General features: G+C 35.2%; 1 protein-coding gene across 2 annotated transcripts in view; it reads left to right on the forward strand.

The window, feature by feature from the left end:
• LOC136975629 (ATP-binding cassette sub-family G member 1-like) overlaps positions 1 to 23,001 on the forward strand; it is a 74,636-nt gene that overhangs the window by 12,397 nt on the left and 39,238 nt on the right. Inside the window, exon 4 of one of the 2 annotated variants that reach the window (XM_067270700.1) lies at positions 13,344 to 13,453. In XM_067270700.1, the coding sequence (XP_067126801.1) occupies positions 13,344 to 13,453 (110 nt within the window). Of the gene's footprint in view, positions 1 to 13,307; positions 13,454 to 23,001 lie in introns of both variants that reach the window. The other variant, XM_067270699.1, reaches the window with a different exon arrangement.

Genomic DNA, 23,001 nt, shown 5'->3' on the forward strand with positions numbered 1-23,001 from the left:
AACATAAGGAAAAAGAAAAGAAAAGATATTTCTTTCTTCCGGTAATGCCAAAGTTAAAATATTTATCTAAACTGCGCAGTTTAAGGTAAAACCTGCCCAAAACGGAATTGGAATATAAAAGGAAACCGGGCTAAAGGGGAAAAAAAAATCTTTTCAACGGAGCGATTTTCTGTGTTAGAAAAGAACCCATTCGAAACAGAAACCTGCTAAACCGGAAAATCGTGTCATTCTGGTTTCGCAGGTTTTACTATGTATTTTATTCGGCCCGTGAAAAATGAGCTACCGAAGGAATGTTGGCGGCATTTACAATCGAATATGTACTGTGCAGTACAATAGATATTTTTAATGCAGCCGCAACATCAATATTATTATTTAAATTATAATCCACTACCACGGCCAACTCATCGTATAGTAAATTATATCACTCGAAGGCCACGGTGCGCACCGAGCGTGTCTAACGATTAAGATCGAACGGTGATTGAAATGAATAAATAATTACACAGATATAGCATTCGCGTTGTCGTCCTTATTTTCCGTTTATGTCTTTTACCACAGCTTATTAATGCTAAGATTTAAAAGTTTGTCCAAAGCAAAACTGACATTTGTGCAGTAGGATAAAAAATCATAGTCTCGATCGCTTTAAATTCCTTCGGTACCGTTCCGCCAATGAAGTATAAGTTCTTGGCCGAACTTCAGCGGTCAACCGGGATCGTTCTGCAGCTCTTTCCAAATTAATCTGGTAGTCCCGTAACTAGCCGTCTGCCGACCGATTTCGGTTTAACGCAATTGCCGACCTATTTGATTTCGACACTGTTAAAATATCCCTTCCCCATAGAAGGCGAAATGCGTTTGGCATCTCTCTAAGCAGATAGCAAAAATGGTAAGTGCTTCTTCCAGTCTGCCGGGTCATTTCTAATCACGCGACGAAGCATTTTCTTAGTTACTTTATCTTACCTCTCCACTGATACATTACTTGCAAGGAGATTCTACAGTAGAAAATCTTAGACAACAACCCGAAATTCTAGAGTTAATTGCGAACAAAGTTTGAACCTTTATTCGTAGTAATCACATTAGGAATTGCAGGGGGTTCCCTTAACTCAACTCCAACCAAAGCCACAATGTGTACGGCCGTTGTCTTTCGTTACAATAAAAAATAAAAATATCTTTTATATTGGCCCGGTCGGTCGTCTCCGTATTACTTTATTAAAAGAGCAAGGTCGGGAAAACTAAACGTAACCCGTGTGAATATTTGAAATTGTTTTTCTCATTTATTGTAGGCTACTCGATGTTTGGTAAAATAATTTTAATAGAAACGATAAAAGTCGAAAAAACCATTCGACGGATCGGAAATTACTTTAATTTCAAAATATAGGGACCGCACTTATGTCGACAACGGATTATTTTAATTCTTATCGCTTGGTTGTACAACTGTAAATTACGTATCGAATGTATTTGCCTAAGCTTCTGGAAAGAACGGAAGATCGAGATAATTAGACGAAAAAGTAAAGGACCTTAAAACGGTCGGAATAGTTTACCAGATATTTTCTATTGATCATTACGAAAACATTACTGGAAAGAGTATCCAACCACCGTATTACGCGGCGTTGTTTGACGTCGCCATTTCGTCGGTATTTACGTGGCAGTCAAACAAATCGTCGATACGGCTAATATAAAAATTTTGATTAAAGAAAAGAATATCAATAAAAGAAAAATTAGAGAACATTTTTAATAAATGCGAATATAATATAAATAATATTAATTTAAATAATAGCATCCGCGCCCGTGCGTGTCCAGATACATCTGTAAATTATAAATACCCTACGCGCCCATCGAATTGTATCATCGACGAGGTGGCCAAATACGTTTGACAGGTTAGATATAATTGTACGACGTAGTGCTAGACTTAAAATAATCTTCTGTCGCTTTAAGCGTCGATTGGGTGTTTTCATCGTCTCGGAAGCTGATAGTTTATTTCTCGTATTTTATGTATTCTTAAAAATCACAAAGACGCTTTTATTAGTAGTTTCCGTCGGTGTTCGGTAGCGGTGGCCCGCGATTTACGCAGACAAATCTGGACCAAATCGAAAGGCCCGGCGCTAGTGTTGCTTGCCTCCCGGCCGGTTTTCACTCGACAAACCTGTTTTTATATTCATGGTTCGGATTAATTATTGATTTGTCCGGTTTTTGTAGAAATTGTGAAATTATGATAAAACAAATTTATAAAAATATTTACTAGTATTTTATTTTAACAGTTAAAAACTTTAACTCGACACTCCCACCCAAATTTATCCCCAGGCTAAGAGTGAGAGAAAATGTACTTTTAAAATTCTAACTTGCAAATATCTCTGGCGAATATTAGGTTTGTTCCAACACAAGTCCCTAACTGGTTTAAAACTGGCTTGTGCATAGTTTTGTTCCTGGCTATAAAATGACATTGCGCATGCCTCATACGGTTTCCTACAATGCGCATGCCTCTGTATAACATCCTAATTTTAAAATGTCCGGGTCAGCAATTTTGAAAACATGGCCACATTGCCCGGCCCCGAGATCTCTGACGTCGACGCCGACTTAACGGTGTTGTGCTTTTGCTAATCAAACGCGCCGTCTCTAAATACAACCGTACTGTACAGCAGTGATTCTCAAAGTGGAGGTCGCAGAAAAATGATGCCAGATCAATTTTTTTTCAAATATTTTATAAATTTACTATGGATTCATGTTTAGAAATAGTAGAAATCAAAAATATATAAAATAATTTTTACTTAAATAAATTACATATAAATAATATGAATATTTCAATACGAGCCAGAATATAACATTCAAAAATTTGTGCGCTATTTGGGAATCCCTCGAGCTTCCACTCCCCCCAAGCTATGGGCGTATTCAAAATCTCAGCGCGCTGCCAGAAGTGACGTACCGCTGGCGTTTCGGAGAGAACACGAATGCTGACTGCTGACTGCTGGAATATCCAGAAAGGTAAACAAGAAAAATGGCGGATGATATGGACTTGTACGTTTCGCTAAATTTGTTTTTGAACTTATTTAATGAGACCAACGTAATGAAAAATGAATATTTCGAAAATAGAAAGAGGGATGAGAATGTTTCAATATCTGTAGGAGTTATAGAAGAAGAAAAACCAAACAAAAAAGAAAATTATGTTTCAGACGTAGTATCCATGTACTCTGACAGAATTTAAAAGTCATTTTCGCCTATCGCGTACAACAGTAGAGGTAAGTGAGTACAATATAGGCCTATGTAGGGGAGAGTAGGACAATGCAAAACGGAGTACAATGAAACGTTATAAATTATAAGATGTGTTTCAATTGAAACTGTAAACAATTGAACATGTAAACAGTATTTTTTTGTTCAGAGAGAAACTTATAACATTTTTTTAGGTATATTTAAGTGTACGGTTAGCATTAAAAAAGAAAACCAATAAGAGTACGTTGCTTTTCTATCGGAAGATATTGTTTTGCTAAAATAAATTTTTTTTCTTTATTTGCTAATTTATATAATTTCAAAAATGCTCTTAGTTATTTTAATGAGTTTTTTTCAATCACTTTAATCAGTCAATAATTAAAGTGATAGAAATAATATATATAATACAATTAAATGTTTTATTAATGATGCAAAATAAACACACATTGCCGTAAGCAAGAGTTCTTTTAATATTAAGAATCAAAATCATGGAAGGTAATTGTTATTGATGATCTGATATCTATGAAAAAATGTATTTTTAAGTTCACAGCTGTAATAACTTGATATATTTGAGCAAATTAAATGAAAAATTCTTAAAATTTTTTTTCCATATTTTCTGTAGCAACCATACACACTAAATATAATTTTTTTAAATCAAAAACAAAAGAATCCTGCAATTTGGGGTTAAAAAAGGGACATTACACGCAAGTTTTATGTTTCAATGAACCCTACTCTCTCCTACACTTCATAACTTTACCTTATTGTTATATTATTGCTTTCAAATAGAATAATGACAATAATTTTTGCAGATACTTTTACAATGTCTTTCCAATCCAAAGGTGATTGGGCTGATTGAACAAAGCCCCTGATTGAAAAAGAAAAAAAAAATTTGCTTATATTCTTATGGTTAGTTGGCAATCAGGAAACATACAAAGAAGTAGCTGACAGATATGGGGTAACCGAAAGCCATGCACACAGTGTGTTTATGAAATACTCTGATCACATTTCAGCTTTGGCTAGTAAATTTATTTGCTGGCCTATTGGTGAAGAAGCTGAAAGATCTATTCGAGCATTTGAAGCTCTACGACAAATGCCTTTTCCTGGTGTAATAGGTGCCATAGATGGCACCTATGTCAAATTTTCGGCACTAAAGGAAGAAAAAAATGAACATATTACTAGAAAACAAACTGCTGCTGTAGTGCTTCAAGCAGTTTGCAGAAGCAATTTGCTTTTTATTGATATACTAGCGGATAAGCCCGGCGTTACTCGGGCAAAAGTAACGATAGCGAAAATTAAAATGATTACATTATAGTCAATCTTACCCCTTTTCACAGAATGCAAGAATTAGGTCCCCCTGTTTTCAGACTAATTAGAGAATTTTTAGATGGGTCTAAAATATGTTCGATTTTCCGCAAAAACGCAAAAAACCGCATCTGCGCCTGTAAATCTTGCACGCCGCTTTCTCTTAACACTTCCATTGTTACGCAACACTTCCATTGTTAACACTTTCATTGTTAACACTTCCCCCGCGGGGGGAAGTGTTAACAACCTCTCCCCGCGGGGGTAATTTCGAAAAATCTCTTCTTAGTGTATGTACCCTATTAAAACGCAACCAAAAATGCAAAAAACCGCATCTAAAATATTATAATAGAAGCCGAGCTCTTCAGGGTAAGACTTAATTCTCTCCCTCTCCCCCGTGGGGGGAGTTTCGAAAAATCTCTTCTTAGTGTACGTTTCCTAACTGTGTACCAAATTTCAATTTTCAACCCCCCAACCGTTTGGGCTCTGCGCTGATTATTATTATTATGTTGGGTTAAGTTAGATATACTCGGTTAACACCGGTGGCTAAGTACTATGCCGGACCAAAGTCAAGGCATAGTAACCAAAACAGAAATTAAAGAAGTGTATCAGTGTGTGTGTCTGTATTCAGGAATTTTCTCACAATATGACATGTATTCAATATAGTGGCCTTCTGTAGAGTGATGTATGTGTTTCTATTCAATTCTAATGTGCCCAGGCTTTTGTGTAGTGTGTGTGGTATGACACCTGTAGAGGAGAGAACTACAGATATAATAAGCACCCCATCCATCCTCCACAGATGCCTTATTTCCTGGGCGAGTTCTGTGTACTTGCTAATTTTTTCAGTGCATGCGTTTTGTATATTGTGAGTGTTTGGAATGGATATGTCTATAATGTATGTGATTTTATTGTGTTTGTCAATGAGTGTGATGTCTGGTCTGTTGTGGTAAATTGTTTTATCTGTGATTATGGCTCTGTCGTAGTACATTTTGTGCGTGTTGTTTTCCAATATTGTCTGTGGAATGTATTTGTAGTATGGTTCGTGGATGTCTGCTAATTTGTGTTTCTTTGCAAGCTCTTGGTGTATTATATTTGCTACTTGGTTATGTCTGTGTAAATAATCTGTCTGTGTCAAGAGCTTGCAACCAGAGGTGATGTGTTGTATAGTTTCTGGCATGATGTGACATTTTCTGCATGTGTCATTTGTGAGTGTTGCATCTTTGAGTATGTGTTTTCTGTAGTTTTTAGTATTTATGACCTGATCCTGTATGGCAATCATGAATCCTTCCGTCTCCCCAAAGAGGCATCCCCGAGCTAACCAGCTGTTTGACGCAGTTTTGTCAACAAAATCCTGGGCCAGATCGTAAGGATGCCTGCCATGGAGTGCCTTTCGAGCCCACGATTGCTTAATGGTGTCTATGCTTTTTATATGTTGTGTTGTGTCCATATGATGTGAGTGTAAGTTTAATGGTGTGTTATTTGAGTCTGCTAGAGTTACTGCTTTATGTAATTGTGATGTTTCTTGTTTCTTGTAGAAAAACTCTCGCAGTGACTGTATTTGTTTGTAGTGAAGGTTAACTATGTCAATCAGGCCATGTCCGCCATCTTTACGTGGAAGGGTTAATCTTTCTGTGGCGGATTTAGGATGATGTTGTTTATGCTTAGTAAGTGTTGTTCTTGTTTTCCTTTGGAGTTGCTCAAGATCAGTGTGAGTCCAATGTATAACTCCAAAAGAATATGTGAGTACTGGGATGACATATGTGTTTATTGCTTTAACTGTGTGTTTTGCATTTAATTGTGTTCTGAGAATAGCATTTAACCTACTTTGGTATTCTTTAATTAATCTTTGCTTTATTTGTGTATGTTCTGTTAGTTTGGCCTGTTGGAATCCTAAATACTTGTAGAACTCGCCCTCTTTCATGGATTCAATAATGTCTCCATTTCCAAGTGCAAAATCTTCTTTCTTCAGGATTCCTTTTTCTATGTGAAGTGTTTTGCATTTATCTAGGCCAAATTCCATTTGTATGTCCTTGGTGTATGAATGTGTGATTTGTAGGAGTTGATGAAGTTGTTTTTGTGTGGATGCATATAGTTTTATGTCATCCATGTACATGAGATGTGACAGTGTAAACTGTGTTGTTTTTTCGTGTCTGATATTGTAACCATATTGCGTGTTGTTTAACATGTTGGATAATGGGTTCAGGGCTAAGCAGAACCAGAGAGGACTCAAGGAATCTCCTTGAAAAATTCCTCGCCTAATAAAAATTTGGTTTGTTTGTATGGAAGTGTTATGGGCCCTGAGATGTAGTGTTGTTCTCCAATGCTGCATAGTGTTTTGAAAGAATGCAATGAGTGATGGATGTATTTTGTACATGTGTAGGATATGTAGCAGCCAACTGTGTGGAACACTGTCGAATGCTTTTCTGTAGTCTATATATGCCATGTGTATGTTTCTGTGTTGTCTGTGTGCTTGCCGTAGAATGACTGAATCTATGAGTAACTGTTCTTTGCATCCCCTGTGGTTTCTACGACAACCTTTTTGTTGTTCTGTTAGAATGTCGTGTTCTTCAACATGTTTGTATATTTTGTTTGCAATACAGGATGTCAATAATTTGTAGAGTGTTGGAAGACATGTAATTGGTCTGTATTGTGTGGGGTCTGTGGTATTGTTGTTTTTAGGTTTCATGTAGGTGATGCCCTGAGTAAGAAAATTTGGCATGTCTTGTGGATTGATGATGATGTGTGTTAGATGTTTAGCTAGTTCCTGGTGCAGTAATGTAAACTTTTTGTACCAGAAATTGTGAATGTTGTCTACACCAGGTGTTTTCCAGTTGTGTGCTCTGTTAACAGTGTATTGTAAATCATGTATGTTTATTTCAACACAGGGCATAGTTGGTATGTTGTGCAAGTTTCTGTTCTCCTCCTCGATCCAGCCTGCATCAGCATTGTGCGTGACAGCACTGGACCAAAGAGAAGACCAATATGTTGTGAGTTCTTCTTCTGTTGGTGTGCCACTGTGCTGTGTATCAGTGTTTGCTTTGTTATTAATTTGTCTGTAAAAGAGTTTTTCATTGTTTGTAAATAATTTATTTTGTTGTTTTCGTAGTGTACATGTTTTGTATCGTTTGAGTCTACGTGCTTTGGCAGCAAGTTTTTGTTTTAGTGTATCAATGTATTCTGTAATGCGTGTGTTGTGATGTTCATGTTTTGTGTGTGTTTTTATTTTCTTAAAAATGTTTTTGAGCTGTTTCCTTAATTTCGGTGTTATGTTGTTTTTAGTGTATTGTGTTAGCCTGCCTAATTGCTGTCTAATGTCATTTATTTGTGTTTCTATTCTTCTCTGCCAGGCAGGCTTGTGATAGAATTGTGTTTTCTGTGTATTTGTCTGTGATTGTACTTTCAGTCCATGGTGTGTCACTACTGTAACTGCCCCAGCATAAACTAATGTATGAATGTCTGCGAGTGTAGAAATTGAATGAATGTAGTGTGGTAGTAAGTGAGTGTTTACATAATTTAGTGTTTTTCCTACTTCCTTTGACGTGTTGATTTTTGGTATTCGTGGTCGTTGTGTGGGATCTGTACCTGTATATTTAGTGAGTGTTTCCTGAAATATAAGTGAGAGCATATTAACTAAATTCATGTCTATGTTATCAGTGATGGATGAAGAAGTGTCTGTAGTATCATTAGTGGTAATTGTTGTATGTGTGTTATTATCAATGCTTGTTGCTGGATTATCCTGACATGTTACATGATCTTCATTAATGTTAGATGTTTCTGTCTGTTGATGTATTTGATCAGCAACCTGTTGTTTGATAAGTTCAAGTGTTGTTTGTGGAATAAGGTTGTTGTGTATAATTGTTCTTTTTTGATCAACAACCCTTTGTTCGGTGACAGTGAGATGAGGATACTGTTGTGTGAATCTATGGTGTAGTTGTTGTCTGTATGCTGTCATGTTTGTTTCGAGTTTTGTGATGGTGTAATAAGTACGGATGATAAACTCGTTCATTTCTACTGTCCATTTTATCCGTTGGCGTGGTTTTCCAGCCTTTGTGGTCTGTGGATGCATTGCCACAGAAACACCAAGGCTGGGTTGATTCCTCACATCTGTTGAGGGCATTGCAGTAGCCATGCTTGGACCGGTGCTGCTTTCGCCACCGGTAACCAAGGGAGACTGTGACCTATTTTTCGAACGTGAGCCTCTGCCTAACCCACGAACGCGGACCTTGTTAACCCGGGCGACGTCCGAGCCGGTATCACACTTTGATCTAGTTATTACCATGATGAATATCTCCACAGAATGTGGGCGTGGTCACTCTTAGCTTCATTTCTCCCCATAGACCTTACTGGCATGGGTGTCCCTACCAGGAGCTTGTGCTCCAGCCTGCATTGCCCTATGGATCAGTAAAATTACTGGGCTCTCCCACCACGACCAGGTGGTGACCACGGGAGAGTTATTATTATTATTATTATTATTATCAACTCGTCTCGATTACATATATAGATTTGCAGGAATGGCCTGGATCATCAAATGACGCAAGGGTGTTCCGAAATAGTCCTCTCTATTCCAAATTGGGAGATCCACAGTTTTTCCAAACAATTGTCACATGATAGGAGATTATGCATATCCTCTATCAAAATCAATCCTAACACCTTATCGTGATACTGGCTATTTAACAAGAAGAGAAAAAAAAACTATAATAAAGTTTTAAGCTCAAGTAAAGTTGTCATTGAGCAAGCCTTTGGCCATTTGTTTGGTAGATTCCGAAAACTAAAATATTTGTATATCAGAAAGAGAGCTTTTGTTCCAAAAGTAATCACTGCTTGTTGTGTACTGCATAATTTTTGTATTATGCATAATGATCAGAGTACAGACATTGAAATTGTTAGTGAAGAGAACAATCTAGAAGAATTTGAAGAACCTCGTAGCAATTATTCAAATACTGATGGAGCAGCTAAGAGGAACTTGATAACAACTCAGCTGTTCTGAGACTGGGTGATGCCATTGGGCTGCATGTACTGAACAACACACTGTACTATAAGAATTTAGTGTTTCAATGTAATAAAATATTGTTTGAATTGTACTATTTATTTAAGTATTGTAATTTTGTTGAGATGGATACTATACATACAGTGTCCTGGTACAATACAACTACAGTTAAACAGTTAAACAGTTAAAAATTTAAATGTCCGTTTAAATAAAAAACGACATAATGCTTTTTTTTAAAAGTTATTCGAATTTGTTAGGTTAAAAAATAATCATTATATACTATTACCAGTGGTTTATATTGTCAATTGTTGTCAACGGGTTAAGAAAAGAAAAAAAAAAAAAAACATTTATCACACATTCTATTTGTTTTCATCTTTAATTAAATCAGCTATTGGTATTCTAAGCTGCTGCAACTCATATATTTGTTTTTTTCTTCTATTTCTTTTACTTCCTTTCATCTTTGTTCATCCTTCGCATCTCTTTTTGCCATTTCTTCTATAAACCATTCAGGGGGTTTCCGCTTTCTTTTGCGGTTCTCCCTTATTGTAAGAGATGTTGAGGGACAGGATGAGTCCAGGTTGCTCGAGTCCGACGTGTTAGTTTGGATGCTAACTGTGGCCGTATTTGGAGCAGGGGATTTGGAGCCAGATGGACAAACAGTACTCACTGAGATACATGGAGAAGAAGGCAATGGAGGAGAGGCAATTGAAGCACTCGGGTAATGAGGTGGAGGATTATTGTTTGATTTTCTACCATACGCTTCATAAAACTTGTTAAAATGTTCCCTCTTATTTTTCCTTCTCCTGATGTTTTTAATTTATCTAAATTCTGCCTAAACGTATACATTAAATTTCGCCATTTATGGTTACATTTCTTCCCCGAAAACTTGTACCCTTTGTTTTGTAGGGTCTGTGAAATTTGACCTCACAGTTTTGCTTTAGGAACCGGTTTTTGGAAATCATTTTCTCTTTCTATTCTGGAGTTAATTAAAAGCTGCGTAGCACCATCAGACCATTCAACTGAAAAAAGAAAGTACTTCAATATTTAATATATTACTTATTATTTTAGTATTTGTTGAATAAAAAATTTTGAAATTGAATAGTCTGAATGTAGTAAATAACTATACCCTTTTGTTTCTTTTTCTGCTCATTTTTGTTCATCTCAGGCGATTACCTTTTTCTGCCTCTTCAAAATTGAATTGGACTCCTTCTGCGAGTTCTAATAAATTTCCAAACAAATTAATACAAAAAAAATAGCATTACAGTAATACCTCGACTTACGCTACCCCGACTTACGCAAACCCGGAGTTACGCGATTTTCAAATCTCGTCGATTTATCTTTTGTTTGAGCGCCACGCAACTCTTGATTACTCACTCCCCCCACATTATTGTTCAGATTACATGTTCGGATATGTCGCGCGGAATCGACGCATAGCTACAATTTATTTTGTGTTTGTCGGGGTAGAATCGTGCAGGAACACGATTCCCGCCTTTTTTTTTTTTTTTTTTTTTTAAAACTGGTAACGGTCGCAGTTACAAAAAGACGGTTGAGGAAGCGACAGTGGAGTTTGAATGCTTATCCGCTGATTGGTCGTCAGACTGTCACATCACCTGCGGACCTCCGATAAAGCTACGACTATCGGGCAACGCTGATTGGTCGAGCGAGATTGATCGAGAATCGCTGATTTTATGAAGCATTCTACATCAAAATAACTTCGGTTTACGATTTTAATAATATAATTTGTTATACATATGTATTGTCTCAGATTTTATTAAACATTTTTTTTCTAAATTGTTTTCTTTAGTCTCCGGCCCCAATTAAACATAATTCGTATGTGTTTATATGCGAAATTATACCCCAACTTACACGAATTCGACTTACGCGGTTATCGCTCGGTCCCACCTATCGCGTAAGTTCGGGGTATTACTGTATATTATAAATATAACATCCTTGCATAAATATCTTACCAAATTCACCATCCTTTTCTACGACTCGAAAAATTCTAACTATTTTCGGTGTAGTGATATTTATATTAGATGGGATACCAATTTCTGAATTAATTTCCCTACGCTGCAAATCATGCAAATATTTTTGCATGTAGTCTACATCTAAGGAAATAAATAATGTCAAAAATATTACAGAATTAAGAGATTCGTTTAATACATAACGAAATCAAGCCTAATAACAACTAAAAAAATTGGGGAGATTATCCGATTTGTGTTTAAGAAACTAAATTGATTATTTTTCATTTTCTAGGTAAGATATAGCCTAGTTTTTTAGTAATTATTTATTTTAATTTACTTTCTTTTTTGGATAGTTCTCCCACTTAAAATTAACGGTTTGATGGTTTCATCCTGATTAATTATGTGATACGTATGAAAATAATTTTTAATTTTAATAAAAACTTTAATACATTTTAGTTTATATCATCATTGGATTATTTTTTGTGGCTTCCGCCATCTATAATTTTAATAATAACAACTAAAAAAAATATGTCTCACATATATAAATATGTTGGTATATTAAAATAATTTATTAATGTACTAACTTGATCTTAACTTATCAATAAGTACTCATCAATAAGTAAATTGAATTCGAAATTATCGACGTTAAACAAAGCTCTTACTAACTTCGTGGTGGCTGCCATCTTGTTTGCTGACGTATCGAGCAGCACTGAAAAAGACGCTTGCAGTTTGCTGGCAGCGCGCTGGCAGCAACCGGAAGTTGGCTGAGATTTTGAACAGAGGTGCTGAGAGACGCTGGCAACGCGCTGAGATTTTGAATACGCCCTATGTTTAACTTATTCTGCCAAAATAAGCAGGCTCACCCATCACAATAAATTCAATTTAAAATATGTTTAACTTAACTAATTGAGTTTACTAATGTCCAAACATATACATAGAATATCTTGTTCAAAGATGTACCAAAGATAAGTTATTAACTTTTATTGATACTAAAAATAAATCTTCTATTAAAATCATGAGTGTTTCAATGCAATTAAACAAAAGAAATGAACTCCTTCTGAATTTAAATTAATCCCCCTCCGGGATGTTTTTCTACACATACCCATTCTTCGGGGTGTCTTTTGAAATTTTTAAGTGCAAAAGGGGTCGCGAACCAAAATGTTTGAGAAACGTTGCTGTACAGTACATTAATAGAGTGGCTTTTAAGTATCCATGGAAACAAAACAAGTACAGTATATCGGCGATATACGAAAAAATAGCTTGCGCCCCTTTTACGGTAACGTGTTTCGACTTTCGAAAACGGGTTGGACCACCGCCCGCTTTGCCATCGACCTTTCTGTTTGTTTGTTTTGTTAAGTTATGGCAATGCAACAATCTGCCTAGGAGAATGCCTTCCGGGAGGTCTTTCTAAGGGTAACTGGCTGCTTTTCGGGCGTTACAGACGTGGAGAAAAGTCGGAAAATCGGAAAACGCCACGTGACCAGCCCATCCGGTTCAGGCACGAGAACTTCCAGTGTTCGGGGAACGGAACCGCTTGGCCACTGGTGGGGCCTGCCATCGACCTTTCCGTTCTATATTTGTTTATGGGCATTCGGGATGGAAAGGATGGTGGACTCTTAAAATGCATTGTCGTCGGACTTAGCCAAGTACGACCAATGTATTTTTTTTAAGAAGTGGATGAAATTTGAGTTGCAAGATTTGGGACGCACATTTGCGTTAAGGAAAAGCGTTTAATAAAAGGTCAACGATTTACTTTTCGTAAAACTGAAAAAGAGATAAATAGGAGTGTGGGAAATTACATCGAATACAATACGTCTGACTGGAATATCCTGCGTGGTTTCATTGTGTTATTTTTCTTTCAGGTAACGGATATTCTGAAAACTCTGAATTTATTGCAGAGTGAAAATACGAAAACGAACAAGTTATCGGGAGGAGAAAGAAGAAGAGTTGGCATTATTCAAGAACTAGTAAATAATCCACCAATCATTATATTAGACGAACCTACCAGGTATTATTTCTAAATTTTATTTTCTTTCCAACATTCTCCATGGGGAAAGATTAAGAAACGAAATTTGGCACGGTGGCTTGTATATCAGAGGAGTCAGTGCTATTAAATTTTGTTGGTGGAAGATCGAGAGGGTGTGGAGATAGGTCGAAGGGGTGTGTGTATGTCCAGTAGGACCAGACTTAATGATGATTTTTCTGGTTATTAACATTTATACTTTTTATAAAACTCATCCCTACCCTCAAAATTAAGCTTATTACCATTTTATAGTAATTAAAAATATGTTATTTATAACGAAATCCGATAGCAGATGGCGTCAATATTTATTTAATATTTATTAATACCAGATGGCCAGTTATTTAAAACTAAAAATAATGCTGGTATACCTCGTACAACACGGTTTGAAAATTGGGCACGATTTCCGGTTTTTCTCTAACACGGTTTGCGACAAAATTTGAAGATTTTTAAGATTGGATATTTTTTCATTCAAGTAAGCACGCGCTTTGGTCCTCCTGAATCTTCTCACGACCTACTGCGATAGTGAGACGTGCTTTTCTTTTGTCACTTAGCAACGCCACGGGCATATTTTAAAAATTATCGATAGCAATTGATTCACTGCGATCGTGAGACGATTCTAACAAGACCAAAATTGGAAAATGCATAATTGGTAACGACTCTTACATATTTATGTATTAATAAACAACATTCCAGTGAATCAATTGCTATCGATAATTTTTAAAATATGCCCGTGGCGTTGCTAAGTGACAAAAGAAAAGCACCAGTTTTATATCTCGTTGCAATCATAACGTTAGTGTCGGACTTGTTTTGAATAGTTGTCTCGCTGGCTGGTTTGAGTGTTTTTATCCAATATTAAGATAAATAGTAATCGTCAAGGTATGTGTTTTAATATGTATATTTCATTAATAATAGTCAATGATGAGATTTTATATAAAACAATCGGAAACCCAATGGAGTTTTATACTTTATTTTAAATAAGTAGAACTTTAAAACTTCTGCATCTTTTTCGTATGCCTTTGTACGTTTTAATTTCATTTTTTCCGGATTTTTGAAGGTTTTATAGTTATGTCTAACAAATATTTGTGTGCGGAAACGCCCGGATTTTAATGTATAACCATTTTTTCTTTCACGGGGCGTTGGATTGTAGTCAGCCGAAATGGACTTTTTGAAAAACTAAGAGAAAAAGATAAAATGATAAGCGGGTCATTCGAAGTAAAAATATTATCGTAGACTACATTTAAAAAAGTTTAATTTAACAAATCCTAGTCGAGTTATGGAAAATGAGTTACGTCGAATCATTTCTTACTTTTCCGTTGGTCTAAGTCAAAGATGGAATAGATGTAATCGAATTATCAAGCGTTTATCCACAAAAAATCATTTATGGCTCAATGATCGGATAATTATCTAAAATGTCGATTTGCCACAAACTAGTGCAAGCTGTAAAACACCACAAAAACAAATAATGGGACGTCCCAAAAAAGACCGAGAGCAAAAATGAGGAAAGTTCGAGGAATCATCGATGATCGCCACTCGAATGATATTACTTATGCTGCCGAAGTAAAGTTAAGATTATCTAGAAAAAGAGACGCAGCTGACGTAGTAAAATGTATTATGAAATCTCCAAAATCAGCCACGAGATTGAAAAAGGCATTTAATCGACCGTGGGTACTATACAATACGTATTCTCCCGAGGAAGCTCTGGCTTTAATTACTTCCACGAAGTTAACTAAATCGCAGTATATAATGTTACGGCAGAGTGCTATAGAAAAAGGTGTTAATATTTATCCGTCTTACCACAGCATTAAGAAAGCAAAGAAAGCCCGTTATCCATTGAATGCTACTACTATTTTTACAGAAGATAGAAGTGATATAAAACTTCAAGCTTTAGTGGAACTAACTACAGAACGTTTTTCCCCCCACTCTAACAGGGATATTAAAGAGTTTTTATGTAGAAGATAAATGCAATTTGAAGAATATTACCAACGTTTACAAGTGTGTTTTGGGTGGCAATGGAGGACAGAGTCGATGCAAACAAAGAGCTTCGGAAGAAAATTTCGAGGACGCTAATATAATTTCCACGTCTTTGGTACATATACAAACTTTTGCTTACGACAAAAATGAGAAAAAGGTAATTTTATGGCAAAATCCTAGACCGAGTTCTACCAGATATTGCGGACCGATTCGTTTTCGCTTGGTAAAAGAAACCGACAAGGAAAGTCTGTGTGAATAAATTTGCATGAAAAACCAGATTTGTGAGATACAAACTACCGAAATTATATACAAGAATTTCACTTTAAAAGTAAATCACGAGTTTATCGACACCATGGTCGATACTAAGGTCTGTAATGCTTTAACATCAAATAAATCGACTCAAAAGTGTTACGTATGTAGTGACACATACAGCCAAACGAACGATCTACCTAACATTAAAATGATGCAATGTAATGAAGTTCATGGAATGCACTCTTCACATAACGAATCGAATGGATATTAAAAAAAATGGCAAGTGCGCGAGACCGAAGAGATAGAGTCAATATCAACAAGAAAGAAAAATATTATTGATAGATTTAGAACCGAAACTGGTCTACTTCCAAGCAAGGTGGTGGACGGTAATTCGGCAAGATTTTTTTCGAATGCCATTCTTACTGCAAAGATAACCGGTGTTAACAAGAACCTAATTGAACGATTTTCTGTTATATTAAAAGCACTGGCATCCGGCTACGAAATCGATACAAGCAAATTCGAAATCTATACGAAGGGAACAGCGGAGTTATACGTAACGCTTTATCTTTGGTATCCCATGCCAGTCACTCTTCACAAAGTTTTAATACGCGGATCAAAAATTATATCTTCGTTTTTCGTTCCAGTAGGACAATTGACCGAAGAAGTGCAACAATTTAAAAAATTTCGTGAGGTTTATTCCCGAAAAACTTGTAGAATAAACACTAATATAGATATTTTACATAATCTTTTAATTTCTTCGGATCTTCTCGTTACAAACCTTAGATCACTTACTTGGTAAGAAGAAAAAACTCCGTATAACCGCTAACGTTTTAAAATTACTAAAAGCACCGAGCGTGACCGTAGGACCAGATGAATCCGCGTCAAACTCCGATATGTCAATTTTTAGCTGATACGATATGTAAGTAAAAGAATTATTATAAAAATGAATTGCACTAGCCTACATACTTAAGTCCTGCTAGAATCGTCTCACCACCCACTGCGCGTCGTCTCAAATTTGCCCGCGGATTTTAAAATATTCAAATTGTCAAATTATTTTGTGCTTTTCGTCAGGTTTACTTTAACGAAAACTGATAGGACGAGGAAAAAACAATTGCACCAACTTTTCTACCGACCAGGTGTTGTCGTCGTCGCTTTCAGACTTTAGCCAGTAAGACTGTCACTGTATTTTATTTTTATAGATCAATCTTCGTATTTAGTAATGTTTAAATAAACATTTTAGGTTAGTGTTATTAACCTGTATTTTTTTAATTGTAGATATTAATTACCTACGAATGATTACTTTATTCGTAAAAATGACTAATTTTGTACTCGAACAATTCGGTATTTGAACACAAATTCTGGAAGAAAGTCTCTCGAAACTCGACTCGCAAACGTAACTCGCTAGAACAAATTTTTTTTATTTTTTTATTTTTATTGATATTTTGACATTCATAAAAGATTTTTTTGATAAAAATAAGAAAATGAAGACGTTTCTAATACTTGTGATCAAGATCGACACGTAGGTTACGACACTTTGTAAAAAGAAAACTCCCTGGTTAAACTAAAATTAATATTAACGAGTAATACGGTACTTTTAATTGTTGTTGTTAATTAATTATTAATTAGAAATAAATTATCGATTGCTCTGATAATCGTATTTCTCTTAGTGACGTTAAAGAATTTTATACTTTTTCTAACTTTTGGAATGTAACCCCGTGTTTTGTTAGACCTTTGTTTCGTATAGCACGGATTCGCATACTTTTTCGGAACGTAACGATCGTGTTATACGAGGGATGCCTGTAATTAAATTTAAAAACAATAAAATAATTAATATAACTGGTTTTTACACCGAACTGAAACTAAAAATATAATTAAAATGAAATAAATTGAAACATTATTTCGGAAAGTGTTTATAAAATGCTCGTCGGTCTTGATTCATTTCGTTATGTTTCACGCAGACAGAGTTGAGTCTATTTATAGAACTTCTTCGGAGTAAAGAGTTAGTTTCGGTTTCGGTTGGCGGTGTCAGAACATTTCGCTTTTAATATATATATAGAATAAATATAGATATTATATATAATATTATTTTATCCATGTTACATTCTCTTAATAGGAATTTATATGCATGAAATACAGCTAAAAGTGTAAAAAAAAGTTTTGTTTCAAGGGTGGGATAACGGATTAGTCAATTTTATATTTTTAAACCTCTTGCCTCTAAAAAATTAATTTAAGAATTATCTCAAATAAGCAATTATCAAACTGCAATGGAGCTAAGTAATATAGAGCAGTATCTCCAAGCTTTTTTATCGCGTACCCACCGCTATGACGAAAATAATTATAAGTTGTACCCCTATAATATAATATAATATACTGTATATACATATATAGGCCTATATATAGTCAAAAATCAAATGATTTATTATTTATTTATTTTAAACAATATAGCCTACATAGATTTAAATTAAATCACAAATATACATTTTGAATTAGAATTACAGTATTTTGACTATAGGACACAGTATTTTGAAGGGAAACTTGGCGTACCTGCACGTATCACTTCGCGTACCCCCTGGAATACGCGTTCCCCACTTTGGAGACCACTGATCTATAACACATTTAAAAAATAAGATTTTTATTTGTGGAATGTATTTCGGTCTTCACTAGACCCGTCTCAATCACAATTATATAAATACAGATACGTACAGTACAACAGCAGTAAAAAACTTATATTTAGTATTTAGCTTAATATAAATATGTACCGGTATATAAAATTTTACAAAGGGAAAAACAAACCTGCGATATTTAACATAATAGTTACGGGTTACATGGGTATACTGTAACTGTTCGTACTTTCATCTGATTACAATTTTTACTCACAGTTCAAATATAAGACCGTCTGTTTGAGTGAAAGTTTTTTCTTTCTCTCTATAATAATAATCATTAAAAATAAACATCAGAAGATCGATGAGCCACTCTTCACAATTTAAATTCCTAAGGGAGTCAATAATGGATTTTTTGGATTGATGGGTACTGTACTGTACATATTTTTTACACTCTAAGAACATTCTATGATTTTCATCTATTTGTTATATTTTAAATTATCAATTTAATCTTCAGTGTTTACTATGTGTGTAGGTATTTAACATATTTAATTAATTTTTCCAAAGAATTTTATATATTGCAAAGAGGATCATTTTTAATATCTACTAATGGTTTATAAACCTCTTCATTTTCGTGTGTTTTTACTCTAATGTTGAGCTTGGGTATTTTAATATTATATTCCATCATAAGTTGACATTCGCTCTTACCGATCGTGTTTACTTTAAGTAACTTTTTAGATTCCATGCAATACCTAGGCTACCAATTACTTGTAGGCTCGTCGGGAAGTGAAGATACTTATCAGTTGAAGTAATAGGGCCTATCTGTTTTCATTCCATTCAATTTATCTATTTTTAATATAGCTACTTGTTTTGATTTATCAGCGAGAACTATACTTAAACTATGGTCTAATAAGATACGCTTTAATTCTTTTAATATAATTCTGAAATTTAGCATATTTCTTTTAGTAATTTTTATTTTTATGTTTTACCTTTAGTATCTAAGTTCTATGTATTTTCGATAGCGCATATTCTAAGGCACTGTCAACTCATTTTTGTTCAACGTACAGTACCTGGATAGTTACTTAAGTTTTTAAACCGAGTTTTAAAAACTTAAGAACAAAATCTGGTATAACACTACACTATTAGATTAATTAATTAATTAATTAAGGACTAGATTTTCTCCCGAGTAGAAGTTTTGAAACTGAATATTTTACATAGGTAAAAATATTAATTACTTAATATTTAATTTTTATAGTTTCAATTCCTCTGTTCTATTTTAATTTGTACTTTAGATGACATTTATGATACATGAAATATATAACCCAGATAAGTTTCTTTCGATTTTAATTTTTTATTAATTTAAAATATTTTGTATTGTTTATTTAGTACTCGACATACGACATTCTATATGCCTTTTGTGTGTTAATACTAATGTTAAAATATAATTTCCTTGTGATTTTACTCGGGACAAGTTTTTTGAAGAAGGTCAAGAGCCGAAATGCACACAAAGAAGACAATCGAAAGGGATTAATTTCCTGAACGCATATCTTATGTGATAAGTGCTACGCTTGTCGAGTTGTGAGATTCGGGAAATACAACAATGGAATAGAACCAGAAGCTTTGAACAAATAAAAATACTTTTCTTAGTGCCGTTTAGAATACGCAGCAATTGGGTGGGAAACATTTACGGTCGATATTTGGCATTTCTTAGAAATTTTGGACGTTCCGTTGTTTGGAAAGACAGTGGATAGAAAAGCAATAATTATTTTCATAGACATATCATTTATTATAATTATACAGTAAAATTAGAAAGATGGAAGTAAATGTGGAATGTTGCTACCGACGGACAAGAGAATAAGTACCGGATAAGAGTAAGAATAATTAGTGATTAATCCCCACTCGCCGACAAAATATATTGTCGGCGAGTGGGGCAGAAATTCTTTGGTTTTTGTCTCTGTTGCCGCCAATCTATCGAATATTTACCGATATTTTTTCCGAGGCAAGACGTTTTATTTTAACGGCGAAACAGGAACGTCTAATCGGTCTTCGACTTCGACCGCGTCGTAAATGTCGCAAGTACAATGACCGAGTTCCTCTATTGTCGGTTATTGTTAAAACTAGGTGTAGATAATCGACGTCCGGGTCACTTTTAGGACGACATCGAGGCCGTGGAAATCCTAATGACATGGGAGAATCGAAACCTATGCCAGTGTCGTTCCTGGCTTATTTTCAAGAAAATTGTAAGAGAAATTATTCGACAAGACCGGAATTCGGTCTTCCCCGAAAAATAAAATATAATGACGTACGCGGCCAATTTTTTTTCACGTTAAAGTAAAGATTTGATCAATTACGTCCGACAGCTAAAAGAATGAAATAAAATCGTTAGACCGGCATCTGTACGTATGTATATAAATACGTACGGAACGGATGTCGGAAAACTTCGGTGTGCTTTTGAACGTAGACGAACGAAACCAGAGAAAAATAAGAGTTTGAGAATGTGCAGAAGGACCCGTACCGATAATTTAAGGGTGTATTTGAATTTAAAAAGACGTTAGACGTCAGCGTGAAGGAAAAACATTCGATTTTATAAGAAACAGTTGTAATCTAAGTCATACTGGGCTTGCTATGTTGGGAGGAAATGGTAATCCCTGGATTTCATATGAGGACTTTTCTAGCCGTTTTGAGAATTTAGTGAATTGATTATGACACACCGCTAAATCTCGACTTAAGTGTACGACTGGATGTTTTGGGGGATTTTGTACCCGAAGATGGAATAGAAAAACGTTTTAAAAGGACAAAACCCGGTAAACATGGTTGTGACGGAATTTGGAAGTTTTCTGGCTAGAATAGGTGGACCGTAAATTTTTAATTTATGTCTTTTAGCCGATCGAAGTGGGAAATATTGTGGTAAGTTCCGACTTTTTGAAAGGGGGTCCAAAGAATCCTTCAAACTTATACGAGGATACGGGGATTACGTTGCCGCTACAGTAAATAAAATTTTTGCCGATATTTTATGTAATAGAGTACATTGAATTGATTCGTCGGGTATGTTATCCTACTTATCAGCTAGATTTCGTAGAGGCTATTCTTCGATTGGTGTCCCTTTTGGATTAAATATTCATAAATATAGTGTCTTTCTTAGCGTGCGCAAAAGCGTGGAAAGTTATACGCTGTCTCTTCTTCCTCTGTTCGTATGGTTCCTCGTAATGATGTGCGGTTATGCTTCACAAAATTTGATATTTGTAACAAAATGTTTACCGTGTTAAGATCTACAGTATATGTATGATACGTTAACATCTAATGAGGAGTAAAATAGGCCCAATATTTGAATGTACCAGAGGTGTCCGTCAAAGATGTATCCCGAGCTACGTTCTTTTGGCATCGTATATTGATTCTTTGGTGGATGAACTAAATAATGCAAGAGATTTTACATGATATTCAGTTAAATCGGGAAGTGGTGATAAAACGTATGTCGTTGCAAATGACATTGTCATTTTGGCGAATTCGTCCGGTGAATTACAGAGAGGTATTAATTAATACTGTGATTCGGTTTGTGAAAAAAGAAAAAGCTAAATATTTATTCGGAAAAGATCAAAGTAATGGTCTTTAAAACGGAAGTACTCCTTGTAAGAAAAAGAGAATAGTTATAGAAAATGACAACGTAAGTGTTGTAAATAAGTGTTTAGGTTTGAGACTACCATTTAATATCAGTCTACCAGCTCATTTTGAAAATGTCAAAGCTCGTTCTAAGAATACTGTATTTATCAAATCGTAAACAGAGCAAATCTAATCTAAACTCGATAACAAAGATGTTTGACTCTGCTCAGATCTACACATCATTAATGGCAAGTATTGATTTGTCAATCAATACTTGTCATTAATGTAACGAATCGGGCCTCGGATTTTTTAACAGAAATTGGCCAAGGTTGTTCTTGGCAATATAATATTTCCTTTGTGTTGCGACGTGTGATACATTCACTGGCCAATGAATTAGAAACCCCCATGCATATTAAGTAAATGTAATTTTGCAGCTTATGTACAAAAAACTTGAGTCATGTGAGTTACCATGAGTTCATAAGCTCCTATTTAAGAATGCTGTGGTCAGTATAATCATTAAGTTTATGAAAATGGGAAAAGTGAAGGACTTGACGGAGTTTCAAAAAGGGCTGATTATGGGTACCAGTCTCGCTGGAGCCACAATATCAAGACTGTAGAGCTGACTGGTTTTTCCAAAGGTGAGATATCCCAAGTTTTCAATCAGTGAAAAAACAACCAGCAGTCGATGTCTAAAAGAAGTAACTGTGGCTCCAAAACAGTTAACAGAGGAAGCATCCGACATTGTCTGAAAAGGTTAGTGTGGAAAAAGAGATTTTTTTCTGTACAGCATTTGACGGAATAATTTAATGAATCGCGTCCCTGACTCATATCTGCCCAAACTATGTGCAGGGAACTGAAAAGAATCAGTATGTACAGTCGCAGGCCTATAAAAAAACCACTGATTTCTGCAAAGAACCGGAAAGTTCATCTACAGTGATAGTATGAGATGTGATTGGACATCTAATGGAAAAAAGTAATATGGTCAGACAAATCACGGTACACATTATTCTGTACCGATGGTAGACAGAAGGTTTGGAGGAAGCCCCAAGAAGCAATGGATCCTGCTTGCCTCATTAATATGACTCAAGGTTCTGGTGGGAGTGGAGCATGTTC

The sequence above is a fragment of the Centruroides vittatus genome, unplaced genomic scaffold, assembly GCF_030686945.1.
Source record: "Centruroides vittatus isolate TY-2023 unplaced genomic scaffold, ASM3068694v2 contig_377, whole genome shotgun sequence".
NCBI classification, from domain to species: Eukaryota; Metazoa; Arthropoda; class Arachnida; order Scorpiones; family Buthidae; genus Centruroides; species Centruroides vittatus.